Source organism: Drosophila elegans, unplaced genomic scaffold (assembly GCF_018152505.1).
Source record: "Drosophila elegans isolate 14027-0461.03 unplaced genomic scaffold, ASM1815250v1 contig_149, whole genome shotgun sequence".
Lineage (NCBI taxonomy): Eukaryota > Metazoa > Arthropoda > Insecta > Diptera > Drosophilidae > Drosophila > Drosophila elegans.
Window position 1 is genome coordinate 19,408,322 of NW_024545513.1, and position 16,963 is coordinate 19,425,284.

The window sequence follows — 16,963 nt, forward strand, 5'->3', positions numbered from 1 at the left end:
TATCAATAATATTTTTTTTAATTTTCTGTCAAACTAAACTCAAACAAGTCTAATCAAACTAGTCTAGAAAACTAAAACTAATTTTCTTGTCAAAAGTAAAATATATTCTTTTCAATGACGTCAAAATGACGTAAAATCTAGCTCACAAAATAATTGATTATAAAAAAAAGTTGTATCTTACAAGTTTGGTGAAAGCAATAAGACATATAAATTTGTATAAAAGGCTCTTGTTAAAAAAAAAAGAATTCATAAGAATGCTATGGCATTTAAAATAAAAAAAAAAACATGAGTACAATTTTTTTTTTAGTATATGCACCAATGTAACTTAAATTCCAAAATAGTTAATACAATTTGTATACAAAGGTTTGCAAAAATAAAAGAAAAACGGCATAAATACAGAAATAACAATTTTTTTAACACAGATTATGTTTCTTATTTTTTCGTTTGTTAAATATCGAAGTCCACCTAGAAACCCAGCGCTTAATCTCTGAAGGGCCTGAAATAATAGGCATTGCTTATGATGAAAAACATGATATACATATGTACAGGGTACATATATGTATATCCAGTGACTTTGTGTTTGCACACATTTTTTTTATTGTTTACATGACATGGCTGTTTGCGAATCTTTCAGTGTTTTTCAATGACAAAAACTAACTAGACTTAGTTTATTTGGGAAACATTTTTTTGGTATTTCAAGCTTTCTGTTTGTTTGTTCGTATGACAAGCGGTGCTTTCACAAGCTACATATATGACTTGCCAGATTCCCCCACAACCCAACGAACTCTTCACCACCCCTGTGTGACTCCCAATAAATGCTTTCGGCTCCTTGATCGAGTCCCAATCCTTTACTGCTCCTTGGCCAGGCGGCGCAGGGCACGTTTCCGAGTGCCCAGGATGTTCTTCAGCACCACGCTGCGGGCGAACTGCTCTCCGAAAACGGCCTCCGTGAAGTGGATGACCAGCTGGAGCAGGGCATGTGGCAGGTAGCCAGCCGTCTGGGTGGCAATGCCCAAGGTGGACAGAGCCGAGCGCACATACGTCTCCGGCGAGGGAGCGAACACGCTGGCCTTGCGGATCTTCGACATGTTGGTGGCCACGAAGCCCGGCTGGACACTCTGGATGAGGATGCCGTGCTCCTTGTACTCCGTCTGCAGATCGTCGCTGAATTTGTTCACGAAGGCCTGCAAATCAAACGAAATTGGTAATGTAATTTCATTACAACAGTTGTAAATTAATATAGTAAACTAATTATAAAGGAAGCAAAGAAAACAAAACTTGCATAGGTAAACTTCTGAAAAAAATAATGAATTCTGAGAGATAATATTAAAGCTAAAAGGATCCTAATCAATGTAGCATATGCAGTGATGCATTTTAACTAGCTAAGGTACAATGTTTAAAACAAATACTTCGAGTGAATAAAGTATTTTAAGTACAATGGCATTCTGTTTGACTATAAAAGCATTCTCCATGTGAATCCTCACCTTGGTGGAACTATAAACGCTCAGTAGGGGATTGGGAATGACTCCGGCGGTGGAGGACAGGTTGATGATCACTCCGCGACGCTGGGCAATCATGCCCGGCAGGAATAGTGCGGTCATGTGCGTCACCGAGTGAATGTTGGCAGCCACAATGTCGCGCAGGAACTTCGGATCGGCCTTATAGCAGTCCAGGAAGTACTCCGGATGGCTGTAGCTGATGCCCACGTTGTTGACCAGCACTCCGATGTTCAGGCCAGTGGTCTTTTCGCGGATCTTCTCGTAGATCTCGGCACCGCCGGTGAAGTCCACATCGATCACACGCACCTCCACGCCGTATTTATCTCCTGAAAGTAGGCAGCAGAGCGTGATTAAAGTTAGTTAAGAGGTCTTCAACTGCCGTTAGCTAAACTTACCTATCTCCTTGGCCACCACATTCAGTTTTTCCAGGGATCTACTTATCAGCACTAGCTTCAAGCCCCTGCGAGCCAGCTAAAAACGTGTAAATAAATATTGATTTAGTATTTAAAAAGCTTAAAAGTTAGTAACCCATTTTTAGATGGTGCTTACAAATTATTAATTTAGGTAGTCGGGTTCACTATTCAATTAGTGCAATTGTAATGAAAGTCAATTATAGGCACTGTGTAATAGAAATATTATAACCAACCATGACATGACTCCAAGTTCAGGAAGCAAACAAACTAGATTTAGAAAACTGTTTTCTTTGAAAGACTTTCAAGGTGCAACTAAATAGGCAGGCAGAACGGTTTTGGCTTTTAAGTAATTTTAAGGGATATAAACTATTAGAATAGTTTGAAAATGAATAATATAGAATACCAAAGAATATAGTTTTAAGCTTGTAGAACTAAAATATAAAAGTTTTACTCAAAAAAGAACTCAATAAGTCAGAAAGTGCTTAACAAAGTAATCAAGTTAAAAAAATGAATCGGAGTAATTTCAGAATATTTTCTTTGTATACATAAAACCCATAGTGGGAGCCTCTAGAAATTTGGAGTGAACATTGAACCATTTCTAGTGTGTCCGACGCACGCCGAATGCTAATTTAGCAGAAGCACCGGGCGGGGCCCTCTTTAACCATATCCACTCGGTCGACACGTGTTCTTTATAAATTCTACGTTCGATTGTTCCAAGTGGGTATATCACAAAAAAAGGAAAAAAAAAAAAACACGGGAACCGCCCGTTTTCCAAAAAAAAAAACAAAAAAAACAACTGCGACTGCACTTTGGAAAAATAAACAACGAAAAGTACAAGTGCTAAGGCTGCAAATGTAGCAATTTTCAGTCAAGCAAACACCATTAGGGAATGTTTGCGACTGGAATGGGGACCGGAGATCGATTACAAAGTGCAGATTCACTTGACAAATGCATTGGAGGCGTTAAAACCAATGTCCAAGTCATTGTGGGCGACGCTCAATTCGGTAATTTGTAATTACTATTTACTCAATAAGTTTCGATGACCCGCTTCCCGTTTGCAATAGTCATAAGTCATTATTCGCGGACGGACTTTGCTTGCTGGCCAAGATTGGGTCACCTCCATGTCGTCGTTTACGTACCTCCTTCGCGTAGGCCTTTCCAATTCCATCGGTCGACCCGGTGACAACTGAAAATTATACAAGTTAGCCAAGGGTTCCAAGGGTTATCAGTGGATTGTTTTATCGCACACAGTGAAAAATTACTTAAGCAAGGTATTTGATTGGAAATTCTCATATAATTTGTGTTAATTAATTATTATTTACCAATTTTAAAAGTACATTTCCAAAGTATGAGCGTAACAAGTTTGATACTTTTCAAAACAATAAATTAATTTATTTCACTTTGATTTACTATTTTTCGGAGAGTTTTTCATTAGCATTGTTGTAATAAATTGAAGTACAAATCATTAAATACTCGTAATAATTAATACATGCAAATATTTTTGTTATATTTACATTTATATTATTTAACCGTTGCTTTGACCGAACTTTGGAAGTTACTGAATGGTGTCATAAAAAACCATTTACGTAGAAATATTATATGCGATTATTTTTGATAGTCTTTGAAAAACTATACGCATTTTTTCACTGTGCACTTGATAAGTTCCCATTTACCACTCCTTTCCGGTGACTTTATTTCATAGCAACCGACTCACCTGCCCACTCGCCCATTTTGGAAAGATCCACGGTGGATCCGAAAACCTTGGGCCCCACCACATTGGCGTAGATCCAGGGCAGGACCTTCCGGAACACCTGGAAGCCCACGATTCCGATGGCCAGACCGCCCAGCAGTCCCAGCACTCGGGAATTGTTCTCCTCCATAATGGGTATTATGTATTTCCTGGCTCCTCTGGGTGCAATATACTGGGATCGGGATCGGGCGTTCGGCTATAGCCTATGCCGGCTGATTAGTTTCTGATTCTCCGATTTGGTTTTCAGCTAAAATGCCGAATTGCCGACGCCGCTGCTTTTTTCTCTGCCTTTTCCGACTGCGCTGCGTTTGTACAATTGTGTTTGTGGTCGTATTGTATCGTAGTAAATCCACACAACACACACCCTTTAAAATCAGCAGTGATTTTCGATTTCTCGATTTTTGAACTCGTAGCTTTTGTTCTTCCCTGATTATTATTCAAAATGCGTTTTCTTCGGAAGGAGAAACAAATAAAGTAGAAGAGGAAATAAAAACAAATTGAAAAAGCAATTGAATGTCAATTGTCCACGACACAAAATGCGAATGGACGGTTCTTTTCCCTATATATGTATATATATTTATATATATATATATGTATGTGCAAATGTCCTCATGTGTGTGTGCGCCACTTATGTCATTCCATATCGCGCACACATACAATCCAATAAATTCAAAGATAAGGGCGGCAGCAAACAGTGTCCGCGAAAATTAATCTCCCCAAGAACCGTTATGTTGCATTGTATGATTTTGAGTAGGGGATGAAAATAAAAACTACCACTTTTAGAAAGGAAAAAATCATTCTCCAGGTTGCAAAGTCTAGAAAACTATAAAATAGCTACTTTTTTTTTAACTTTATTGTTAAAAATTAATAATAAATAAGTAAGAGTAAGTCATTGAAAATTTTGACTCATTTTGAATAATTTTGACAATTTTGGCTTAATTTAATAAAAAATCGGAACTTAAACTTTAAATTGGAATGCAAAGGCAGTGACCGGTTATTAGATGATTTCCTAGAGTCCTTCAAAATTTTTAAAACTTAAAAGTTAAGAAATTTAATTTAAATACAAAATGTATGCTAGTGTTTTTTGCTGGTGCTTTTCTTTGTAGGTAAATTGATTTGGTTATTGAATCGAATAAGTATTGACATATTAAGCTCTTTTATATCCTTTAAACGATATTTTTGTCAAATCTTTATTAATTGGCCGCATATTTTAAGACCTCAGTGTAAGTTCTATGTTCTCACCAATACACACCAACATGGGGCCATCCACCGAATTAATTTTACAGTTATACTGCACATGCGCAGGAAGCATCAGTAAATGCGATAAATAATTTAACTTGTACTATTTAGTTGCTGTACTGTGGTACAATTAAAGTCGTTTAAATTCCAGAAATTATCAGCAAGGCCTGCTAAGTTAACGGTACTTCGAAGACAAAACGAGATGGCGTATGTTGATAATCCTTTGCCTATCGATAACTATCGTTTTTAAATCGCTTTTTGAATTTTAAGCTTACTTTAATTTCAAATGAAAGGTAATTTATATATATTTTCAGTATAAATTCTTATTAAATTAATACAATCTCTTATATATATATATGTAGGCATTTGTATAATTGACATTTAAAGGGAAACGGATTTAATGGGCCATGGTTAGTGGGTGGAAATCTCTAGGTTCCGAAGATGCCGAGAGAAATGCTGTCTTTTCGGAGCGGATTCAGTGCCGCAGCAATTGTGGGTGAGGGAACAACAACGTCTACGGCCCGGCAAACGCATCTATACGGTCGTGTTTATAAATCCAAACCCTCCGTCGATTTAAAAAGAGCTTTAATTTGTTGAAATCCATGTGAAATTCATCTGCCAAAAGCAAGATACTTGCATTTTCTACTACAAAAAACTCTTTCATTGTAATTGTTTGAGATTGAGAGGTGAGTCGCCTTTTTAATTTTGGTGTTCGGGAGGGGACTTTCGTTTGGACTCGGTTCCTACGGATGGGATAATAGGGATGCGGATGCTGGCCATGCGCAGAGCATGTCCTGACCTACATTCTCGCTTATTGGCCATCCAAGCAGCAGTTGCAAAAAGATAAATACACACGCAACACGAGCTGGTTAATAAACGCTTTTCCGATTTTCCAACTATCCGACGTCTTTTGTTTCCCCCCAGCCACACGCGCTGAATAGTTGGCAAACAAAAATATCCGAGCAAGGACTCCCTGGGAAATGTGAATTCAGCTCCGGATAACATTCTCAAGTGCAATATGTCGAATATATTGCCGCAGTGCAATCGATAAGCAGTGAAATCCGTAGACGTATTGCATCCCAGAAAAGAAATCAAAAAAAAAAAAAAAGAATGCAGTGGGACGCTGATGCAGCTGGATCGATATAGAACAGATTTCAGGCGCGTTCATATGTGCATATCCTGCGGCGAGTGGCGCCAGTTGGTGTATCCCATATCCTGTATCTCGGCATACCCAGATACCCTGTTGCAGTGATGAGATCGAGGCTCTTTTGGATACTGGCAATTATATACTCCTCACTCCACCACATCGGATCGGGCTCCACGTCGACCACATGTAAGTGTCTGCCGTCTCCTAGTGTTTAAGCTTAAGCCATCATAAATATTTATCAAGCAAATATAATTGAATTATTAATATCGATTCGTTACTAAAACATGCATTTTTGTATGTTCAAATTGTTAGAAATTTGAAATGTAAAATAACTTTTTATAAACGAATTTAATTTATAAATTACATGTATATTTTATATTTGTTTCTGTATCAATCATTAAATGTGTGATATTAATCACTTATTAATTGTTTTGTTTCCAAAAAAAAGACTATTATTTTCAGTACTAAGTATTACGTTTTCTCTGAGTTTTCCTAAAAAAACAAAACAATAAATATTTGGTTTTTATTAAGTATAATATTTAAAAGCAGGGACCGTAGATATTATAAGTTATTATTTTTATTATCATTTTTAAAAGTTTATTATGTACACATAATGTTTTGTTAGGTAGCTTGTTTGTTTGCAGTCTGAAAATAATCTCGAAAATACCTTATTTTGAATTGAGAAACTTAAGCAATAATTATTAAACAGCTTTCAAAAACATAAATAAATACCCCATAATATATTTTAAGTTTTATGCATTTTAAGTTTTATACATGTTTTCAAGTTTTTATATATTTAATTTATTTGTTAGAGCTTTTTAAACATGAAAATAGCTAATGAAACGTATCCAAATTTATATTTACAAAAAACAGTAAAACGACCGCGGGCTGGCGATCCGTTCGACACTTTTCCGAAGAACTTCTGGCAGGAGTTCTCGTCACCGTTCACCGACACGCCCGAGGATGAGGAGCTGGAGGTCACGGAGACGACCACCCACGAGCCGTTCCCCTTCTTCGCCGATCCGTTCACCACGCTGAACATCAGCACCCAGCTGTCGTCCAACGTCTATCTGCACTGCCGGGTGAACGATCTGCAGGGCAAGACGGTGTCCTGGATGCGGCGACGTGGCGAGGACCTCACCCTGATCACCTTTGGCCAGCACACGTACAGCGGCGATTCCAGGTACTCGCTGGAGTTCGAGGAGCCCAACGATTGGAAGCTGCTCATTCAGTTCGCCAACGAGCGGGACGAGGGTCCCTACGAGTGCCAGGTGTCCTCGCATCCGCCGCTCGTCCTGCTCGTCTACCTAACGATAATTGGTGAGCAGATGGCTTTCACATTAGATTATATTTTATAATATACTCCCCTGCAGTTCCTCACGTGGAGATCCTCGATGAGCGGGGCTCGGCCACGCCGGAGAAGTACTACAAGGCTGGCAGCACCATCGAGCTGCAGTGCGTCATTTCCAAGATTCCGCATCCCTCCTCGTACATCACCTGGCGGCACGGACCGCGTCTGCTCAACTACGACACCAGTCGCGGTGGAATCAGGTAGGGTTCTGGGTGATTCCTCAGAAGAAAAAATCTTTAAAATCCCATGACTTAATTTTCTTAAATTAAATATTAAATTTATCATGGACTTAATACAAGTTTAAACAATTACTCGTGGCCTTGAATTGAATGCTTTTTGTGCCATTATTAGGTCCATGATCAGTTAATATTTAATTTAAGGACATGTTCTCGATAATTCCTTGATTTTTTTTTCTGGGTTTATAAGGACCAATAGTACATATAAGGATATAATGTCCATATATATATTTTTAAATTTATTTTCATTTAAAGATATAGAGTTGTTTGAGCAGTCTTCATTTAAATATGAAACCTATTTTTGCTCAATTTTAAGAATTTTTATAAACACTGATTTGTCATAAAAACAACAGAATCATTCTTAATTTTTTTCCCGAACTAAATAAAAAAGTGAAATACATTTCCAATAAGTGTCATTTGGAGGGCAGTTAATCCATATCCGTAGTAAGAATAACATATGCATAAATTTAATAAATAAAATTCCAAGGTTTTTGTTTGTTTCTAAAAGGCGTATTTTTCATAACAATAATTTTATACCGTTATACACGTTTTTCAATTTTTAATGTGACAAGCCGTTATTGGTTCTTTAACTAATTTATTAAGATAAGGCATGCGAAATGCTTCCATAAATTGATTAAATTATGTTCGACTTCTTTTATTTCGATGGCAATAATTTCTGACAATTTACATATGTACATACAAAATTTGAAAACATAAAAAAGTGATCTTTACCTATAAATAATGTTTATATATGAAACAAGGAGTCCTTTATAAAGTTTCCCTACGTTGCATACTTGTAGTGTGAAGACGGATATGCTGCCAGGTCGTGCTCTAAGTCGGCTGTATATCGCCAATGCCAATCGCCAGGACACTGGGAACTACACCTGCATGCTGGGCAATGAGATTACGGAGACGGTGGTCGTCCATGTGCTGAACGGTAGGTGTTGATCTCATTTGGAGACCACAACATAGTATACATTTTCATCCCGAATTCCAGGTGAGGAACCCGCCGCCATGCAGCATGCAAATGGATGCCGCCAAAAAGCCAACTCCTTCACAATGGTTGTGTTATTTCTAATGTCCGTATCCGGAATCGGTCGGTTATTGCATTTGGGATCGGGAATGGGATGGGGATGGGGATGGGGATGGGTTTGGGGAATGGGACGATGACGACGACGGCGCGACGGGAATTAGGGATCCTAGATCCTAGATCTAGATCCCAGTTTTGTGGCGCGGGAAATGCATACACCAAAAGAATCTTGTCCAGGATTGCATTTTCGACTTTTACTCTAATCATGGGTTGTTTAACATACGATACATAGCATAAACCGAATACTAAGCTTAAGTCAAGTGTATTTAAAACAAAAATCCCAAACCGTAAATCGAAAGATCAAAAACACAAACAGAAACTGAAACTGAAACAGAAAACTTGTATTAGTAAGGGCGTACGCGAAATATAGATGAGAAATTGATTTTTAGCGCTAGAAAACATAACATTATTATCATAATCGAATCGAATTGTACTACCAAACGGCCATGTTTTTGTTGGCTACATATTGATCTTATATACATCTAACGCATCTAACGTATCCACATTTAGCTCTTTGTTACCTCCACATCATTATGGAACTACCTAGATTCGTAAGGTCCAAGAACAAGTCCAGTGTCCAAGTCCAATTCCAAGCTTAATTTTTTTGTCGCTAGAAAAACCGAACCGCCTTTTAAAGGTCGTCAAATCCCAATCCCCCGTAACGCTCGTGTGTATCTGTATCTGTATCGGTATCTGTATCGGTATCTGTATCCCACATAACATATAGTATACACCTCAGATCCAAGGCCTTGTTAAAGAAAAAAAAATGGTTGTAGCTTCTTGAAATCAAACAGCATATCAGTTGGGATCATTCTAATCGTAATAATAATTAATACCGATCGAAATCGTAGCTTCATCCTTGATTCGTTTTTCGTCCTTGTCTAAGATTTCAAAAATATTTGAATCCATCGATAGCTGAAGTGTTTTTGGGAAGCAAACAAAAAACTTGTTGTTAACTTATGAAATAATTCCAAAGAAAATTATTACGAATACGTGAGCTTGATCAGAAGTTAGTTTTTCCCTTGAGTTAAACCATGATTTACCGAAACCAAAAATGTAGAAAAAACCAAAAAAAAAAAAAAAAACGAAAACGAAAACTCTTAGGAAATGTTTAACGTTAACATAACTGTGCCATTCAAAATGGATACATATCGTTTAATTGTTGTTAATTCGGTTGCGGAACCAATGACCATTTGAGGCAGAAGAAACTAATTGTATATTTGTATTTGTATCTTTTTGGCAAGAAAATCGAAAACACAATACAACAACAACTCGGACCAATGGGTAAATACTTGATTGTTTAATTGCAAGCGGTCCCAAAAACCAAATCAAAACACAAGTACTTCAATTAGATGAAATAAATCACGATCAAGAACAAGAACAAGAAGCAAATGAATATATTAAATATTAATTTAACGATTATGGGCGCGACCCGTTCATTTATAGCCAGTGCCCACTGTATCCCCTCCCACATGCGAGTATATTCATTTACATCTTTAGCTTTAGCTTCAAACGATCACCGCCTATAAAAGCCCAAAACAAAATTTTTCAAAATCCTTACACACTGACGGCTTTTCAAATTCATATTGCTTTCAAGATCGGTTAAAATACACTCTCTCTTTACAAATTGTATTATGAAATCAAAGCTCAGCTTGGAATACACAACAAAAAAAAAAATCATGAAAAACAAAAATATTGATAGGGCTCAAGGTCCAAGTACTTGTGGGTAAACTAATTTCAAATGGTCCAGTGTAGTTATTGTAAATTATTCAAATTGATCCCGACCCAAATCGGTCCTTGGTCTGAACCCTTGGAGTATGCCCTTAAATAACATAAATTAAAAACAAAACCAAAAAAAAAAAAACAAAACAAAACAAAATGTTGGAGTGAGATAATGAAACAATACTTAGAGACTAAAGAAAGTGACGAAACGAAACTTTTAGAAAGATTTTGGTTACAGAATTATATTTAATAATTACAACATTTAAAATTGAGATTATAAAACTACGTACATACATACATACATACATAATGTATGCATAACGCGGGCGTCCTCTGGTCAATAGCCAATACGACTGCGACGGCCCCCATTGAAACCGTCATTTGTCAAACAACAACAACAAACAAACAAGCAACTTAAAATTAATGCAAAATTGTATAAAAAAAACTTACACACACACACACACACACATTTGTTTTTTCTATTAAAACATTTAAAACATCAAAGGTGCTTTTCCTCTACCCATTGAATACGACCAACTGAATTTGATTTTCACTGCATATGTAGATATATTTACATATATAAAGACTATCGAGTTATTAACTGGTAAAACAATATCATATTAAACTAATCCTAAGTAAGCCCCCACTTAGCCATCGTACTCCACGTCGGCATCTGTGTACATCTTGGCCGGCTGCCCAGCTAGACCATTGTCCGTCTCCATCATCTCCACATCGCGGCAAGTGGCCGCCTGCAGCTCCCTCCTCACATCTGGTGTGATCTTGAAATGGCTCTTCTTCCTGCCATTGCAAAGAGTTGGCATTAACACTGGCTTTGATTCAGAGGATTGGGTTTACTTACTTTAGGAGCTGGAGCAGGGCGTCCCGCTGCTCGGAGGATATATCGTTCTTGTAGCGCTGGGCAAAGGTGAGCAGGCTCTGGTGCCATAGCACTGGCAGCTCCCGCTTGTCGTTCTCGAATCTGGAATTTGGGAATAGGAAAATAATGAAATTTAATACAAAAACATATTCGAAAAGCTAGGCTTGCATTTTAATGCTTTTTAGTTTATCTTCTTAATCAAGCAGAATCTTAGGAATATATTAGCCTAAGCAACAGACTAATGCATGATTAAAGCCATTTTCTTTTTGATTTTAAATGAATTAAATATTGATCAAAATTAGGAAAACTTGGACAGACAGTTTAAACCTAAACACATGCTCGGGATATTCTTTAATATCAATCTTTGCAATGCAACCTAGACAAGTTACATTTAAAGAAAATTTGAAGTTGATAGTATAATTTTTGACAAACTTCACAGAATGATTAATTAAAAGCACAAATTTATGGAATGAATATTAAATGAAAAATGAAGGCATTTTTTAAGCCGAATATATTCGTTGTAAAAACCGTGAAACGCACCTCAGAAAGTGAAAAACGGCAGCATCCACGACGCGATAGGGCAGCGCATACCGCTTGTCCAGGAAGTAGCGAATGAAGATGGAGTTGGCTCCCGAGTAGGCCATCTCGCAGATCTTCAGCAGGCAGGCGGAGGAGTGCAGAACGGGAATGGAGCTGCGTGCCACCACGCTGCCAAAGATGATCGCCTCGCGCAGCGTACAATCGCCGCCCTCCAGAAGCGGCAGGATGATGCCCTTCATGAAGGCAGCCGGCTTGAAGAGAGCCCGCTTCAAGGCGTTATATAGATGCATGTTAAGCTTCTTGTATTCGCAGAGATCGTCGCGAATGCGTGGCAACAGCACCAGATTGTAGAATCTCTGGGCCATCGCTTGTGACAGCACCGAGCAGAAGATTCGTGTGCCCTGGAACATGGCGGCAGCGCTCCAGTTGTGGGGCTCCGTGATGAACAGGATCTGTTCCCAGTTGCGCAGCTTGGGTATGATCTTGAAGGCCTTGGGGATCTTGCCGCTGCGATAGCGCTTCAGCACATCGCGTACACCCTCGTACATCTCCTTCACCTTCGGGTCGATCTCCTCGATCTTCAGCGAGCCCTCGTCGGAGATCTTGGTGTGTATGTCGGCCTCCTTCTCCTGGATCTTCTGCATGATCATCTTGGAGAGGTGCAGCGTGCGCTTGCCCTCCTGCGCCGGCTGCTGGAAACGCTCGAAGGCGGCCACATCGTCGTCGTCCATGTCTAAATCCGCCATGAAGTCCGTCTCATTGACCTCCTCGTCCTCCTTAACATGGCCATCGTCTGAGGAGGAGATTATACAGTTGATATGGAGTTAATAGTGGTCATGGTAGTATATGGTACATATCATTTCATGGCATTTTAATCTTTTCTTTATATGTACAAGGTCTTGTTTAATAACCGATTGGTTTGAACTACACTATCTTCTAGCTGCCATAGAAATAGTCAGGCCTTAAACTTCCTAAGATGTAATACCCATACATGTAGCTGCCATTGGAACTATTAATTGTATAACTTCGCTGATTTTTCTATAAATTGGAGTATAAATCCTCGATTTTTGCCATAAATTCTGTTCTTTATAGTACTACGAGCTTGTTAAAAATCGGTTTACTATATCTTATGGCTGCCATAAATGTTGTACAGTTCTGCCCATAAAGTTCTAGAGCCTTGAAACTTTTCATATCGTATTTCCTATATCAGCCATAAGAATGATCCCGTAAAATAAGCTAAATTAGTTTGTTTTTAAAGAATGATCCGTAATCTCTGCTGATTTTTGCCTTCACTGTAAGGTTATTAGAACTCGGCCTACCGCAGTTATCTTCTGATCTCGTTTTTTCTTAAGCATACATAATGTAGTCGTTTTTATGATATAATTTAAGCATTTTAATAAGCTCTGAAGAGCCCTCATGGGAAATCGGTTTTTAATGCACTTACTCAAACTGAAATTGACTTTCTTGACGGTCACCAAACTGGGAAAGTTCTCCTCGTCCAGTTCCAACTGTTGCAATTTGGCCGCGGCCAGAATCTTCTGGCTGCTCCTGGCATCAATGTTCTGTGAAAAGTTATACAAATTTAAAGGTTTCGAAAGGAAATGCGATTCAAATTCTAGTATTTAGTACCGCTGATTCCTCGGCCCGCAGTTTGACCTTATCTTTGGTCTTGTTTTTGGCCACCTTGCCCTCGGTGATCTGTTTCTCCAGGTTCACATTCTTGATTGTCGCCACATTGGCCTTCTTAGGCTTGCCCATTTTGACGGATACACTCAAATATCAATCGTTATAATAAAATAAAGTACAAATTGTAATCACTACACGTGTTGCAACAAAGCAGTGGAGTTGCCAGCTAGTTGTGAACTCGGAAAACAAAACACATTTTTCCCATGTCTGGCAACTTTGTACAGGACTGCTTTTCGATTGTTTTATTTCCCTAGAGATGGTAGCGCGTTCAATATTGAAACTGTGCCTCTAGGACAAATCCGTGACCTAAAAGTGACCGTGACTTTTTATATAAAAACTAATAATTTAAGACCCGTTTTCTCGTCCTTAGCTAAAATAAGGTTATAAGCTCAGTAAAATTGGGATGGTATTTATTTTTTCCCTTGTTCTCTTGTTCCATAGGGGTTTCAAATAAAATTGATCGAGGGAATTTTGTGGGTCAAAATTATTTATAATGGAATTGTACAGTTCCTGAGGCAATGTATATAAAATAAAAATTATTAAAATTTACACAAAGTTTTTATGTATAAAATAAAAAAGGTTTTTGAGAAACACTCTTCAATACATTTTAATAATATTATATATTATCTTCTTTTTTTTAGGTATAACTATAAAAAATGAACGGTTTATTAATTTTACTAATGGTGGCATAGATTTTAAATCAAAACAAGAATTTTCCCAGAAGTTATACCTCAGTGCCAGGCTATTTGCCACATAGATCATGAGAAAAGGCAAAAAGGTAAACAAATGAAATATCACCCGCCACTCTTCGCCGTGATTGCGAACTATCGATAGGCGCCAGGCAAGCAGCCCAGCTCCCGTCTCTACTTCCTCCTATCGGTCTTTTCCAACCCTGCGCTCGCAGCCAACAGACCTCGGCCGATTCTTTTTTTTTCTGCGTTGCGTGCAAACAGACCGACATAATGAAGGTGTGCTAAAAATTTGTGAATTTCGAGCGATAAGCCCGGTGAACATTGAAAATATTGCGAAAATGCGATGGCGCAAGCACTGGCGCGTTGATCTGACATATTAAACAGCGAAAAAAACCAGTGATTGCGTTTGGATCAGTAGATGATATATTTTTTTTTTTATATGCGAATCCGATTTGTGTACAAGAACAACATCTACATTGTGTGTGCATTTTTGTTATGTGTTGCAGCTCAACGTTTCCTATCCCGCGACGGGATGCCAAAAGCTGTTCGAGGTGGTCGACGAGCACAAGCTGCGTGTCTTCTACGAGAAGCGTATGGGCCAGGTTGTTGAGGCCGACATCCTCGGAGACGAGTGGAAGGGCTACCAGCTGCGCATCGCCGGCGGCAACGACAAGCAGGGATTCCCCATGAAGCAGGGTGTCCTGACCCACGGTGAGTTGGCTTGCGATTGTGGCACAAACCCAGTGTTTGGAGGGTGACACCGGCTTAGTACCAGTAACTCTAACAGTTAGGACTACTCAAATAGGGAAGTTTCCATTAAAGTGCTATGTCATGGTTTCTGTATTCTAAACAGCCAGAGAATTAGCTTTGTCACTCCTTCCTTCAAAGATCGTTCCCCAACATAACCTATGTTTGCATCTTGAAATGTGTGAATAAGTTTCTTTGAAACATACATATATAGATCACGCAATTTAGTTTGTAGTAAAGAATCCATTAAATACATGCTATAAGGTACATATTCGTTTCAAAAAGCAAATCCCAAGATTTAACTTTGGCACTCTTTTTAAGGAAATTTACCCAAACATAACCTTTGCTCGCATCATGAAAGCATCAAGCATTTTATTGACAAAATTAGCTTGAACAAATTGTATATAATCCGTTTATAGGCAATGGTCTTTTAAAACCCTTTAAATAAAGTAGTTTGGGTATATATATTGTCATTAGTTTATGCTTCTCAAATAAGTATATTATAGATATACTTAGATTATCTTAATAAATCATCATAAAATAGAACACATTTACAAACATAACCTAGGCATGAGCTGTCTAGAGAAAAGTTTAGCAACTTTAAAACCTTTAAAGAATGTAGCAAGCGTTCAATTTATCGATAGCATCATCTGGGAATAGTTCCTCCTCCCAAAGCTATTTAGCTATATAACCAGCGTAGTAACCTTCCAATCACTGGCTTTAGCTCCAAAAACGCATTAATTACCGCAGTAATAAACACATTTACCATCTACCAGGTCGTGTGCGTCTGCTCCTGAAGAAGGGACACTCGTGCTACCGCCCACGCCGCACTGGCGAGCGCAAGCGCAAGTCTGTGCGTGGATGCATCGTGGACGCCAACATGTCCGTGCTGGCTCTGGTCGTGCTGAAGAAGGGTGAGCAGGACATCGCCGGTCTGACCGACACCACCATCCCCCGTCGCCTGGGACCCAAGCGTGCCAGCAAGATCCGCAAGCTCTACAACCTGAGCAAGGATGACGATGTGCGTCGCTTCGTGGTGCGTCGCCCCCTGCCCGCCAAGGACAACAAGAAGGCCACCTCCAAGGCCCCCAAGATCCAGCGTCTGATCACACCCGTTGTGCTGCAGCGCAAGCACCGTCGCATTGCGCTGAAGAAGAAGCGCCAGACCGCTTCCAAGGAGGCCGCCGCCGACTACGCCAAGCTGTTGGTCCAGCGCAAGAAGGAGTCGAAGGCCAAGCGCGAGGAGGCCAAGCGCCGCCGCTCCGCCTCCATCCGCGAGTCCAAGAGCTCCATCTCGAGCGACAAGAAGTAAATGCCGCCGACACGGAAACCACATTCTTTGTTTAAGCTGAAACTGAACGTAGACCACATCCCCCCCTCCACACTTGGTCATGGTCTACGAGAGGAGAGAAAGAAACTTTGTAATCATTTATGTTAAATAAATGTGAAAAAATGGTATACAACGCGGTGTGTTGTCTTGAATTTTGAAACGATTGAGGGTTTGGTCAGTCAGATGTGTAGTGGAATTCTATTTATAAAGTTGATCAGCATCACCATCCTTTCTGATGTTTGGGAAAACATTTATTAATGAATTAATTAAATATTAAAAGTACCCTCAAGCTCCATCATTAAAGAAATGCAGAAGATAGATTATTAGCTTCAATATATCGATTCCCATTTATTTATTTATATTTGGCGTCAGGTAAATGCAACACTTCTGACAATAGTTCAGTTGAAACTTGGTTTGGCATTATAAGCTGATAGATATATATATTCTAGATTTAAAAAAAAAGGAACATGCAAATAATAATGAATTGTAAATAACTGGGTGCAAAAACATTTAAAAGGTTATTTCCATAAAATAATGATATGCTCAAGGTCAAGTCATATTATTTAAAAACACAGTTGCCAAATTAGGACTATCTATATCAAATATATGGTCATTACAAAATACAAATATTTTGACCCAAGCAA

At 38.8% G+C, this 16,963-nt stretch overlaps 4 protein-coding genes across 4 annotated transcripts; 2 read left to right on the forward strand and 2 right to left on the reverse strand.

Moving 5' to 3' along the window:
- Window positions 1-515: 515 nt before the first annotated feature.
- Window positions 516-4,190, reverse strand: LOC108138580 (very-long-chain 3-oxoacyl-CoA reductase). The gene is made up of 5 exons (XM_017260866.2): window positions 3,627-4,190; window positions 3,052-3,098; window positions 1,895-1,970; window positions 1,485-1,825; window positions 516-1,184 (listed from the first exon to the last, which is right to left on the reverse strand). The coding sequence occupies exons 1-5, from the start codon at window positions 3,790-3,792 to the stop codon at window positions 849-851; spliced, it is 966 nt and encodes a 321-aa protein (XP_017116355.1). The 5' UTR covers window positions 3,793-4,190; the 3' UTR covers window positions 516-848.
- Window positions 4,191-5,282: 1,092 nt separating this feature from the next.
- Window positions 5,283-10,896, forward strand: LOC108138569 (fibroblast growth factor receptor 3). The gene is made up of 6 exons (XM_017260849.2): window positions 5,283-5,587; window positions 5,826-6,234; window positions 6,922-7,368; window positions 7,422-7,599; window positions 8,436-8,572; window positions 8,633-10,896. The coding sequence occupies exons 2-6, from the start codon at window positions 6,153-6,155 to the stop codon at window positions 8,803-8,805; spliced, it is 1,017 nt and encodes a 338-aa protein (XP_017116338.1). The 5' UTR covers window positions 5,283-5,587; window positions 5,826-6,152; the 3' UTR covers window positions 8,806-10,896.
- Window positions 10,897-10,989: 93 nt separating this feature from the next.
- LOC108138567 (bystin) lies at window positions 10,990-13,734 on the reverse strand. The gene is made up of 5 exons (XM_017260847.2): window positions 13,494-13,734; window positions 13,309-13,426; window positions 11,865-12,657; window positions 11,307-11,426; window positions 10,990-11,245 (listed from the first exon to the last, which is right to left on the reverse strand). The coding sequence occupies exons 1-5, from the start codon at window positions 13,620-13,622 to the stop codon at window positions 11,095-11,097; spliced, it is 1,311 nt and encodes a 436-aa protein (XP_017116336.1). The 5' UTR covers window positions 13,623-13,734; the 3' UTR covers window positions 10,990-11,094.
- Window positions 13,735-14,409: 675 nt separating this feature from the next.
- LOC108138531 (40S ribosomal protein S6) lies at window positions 14,410-16,447 on the forward strand. The gene is made up of 3 exons (XM_017260793.2): window positions 14,410-14,518; window positions 14,749-14,953; window positions 15,766-16,447. Exons 1-3 carry the CDS (start codon window positions 14,513-14,515, stop codon window positions 16,299-16,301), a joined length of 747 nt encoding a protein of 248 aa, XP_017116282.1. The 5' UTR covers window positions 14,410-14,512; the 3' UTR covers window positions 16,302-16,447.
- Window positions 16,448-16,963: the final 516 nt, after the last annotated feature.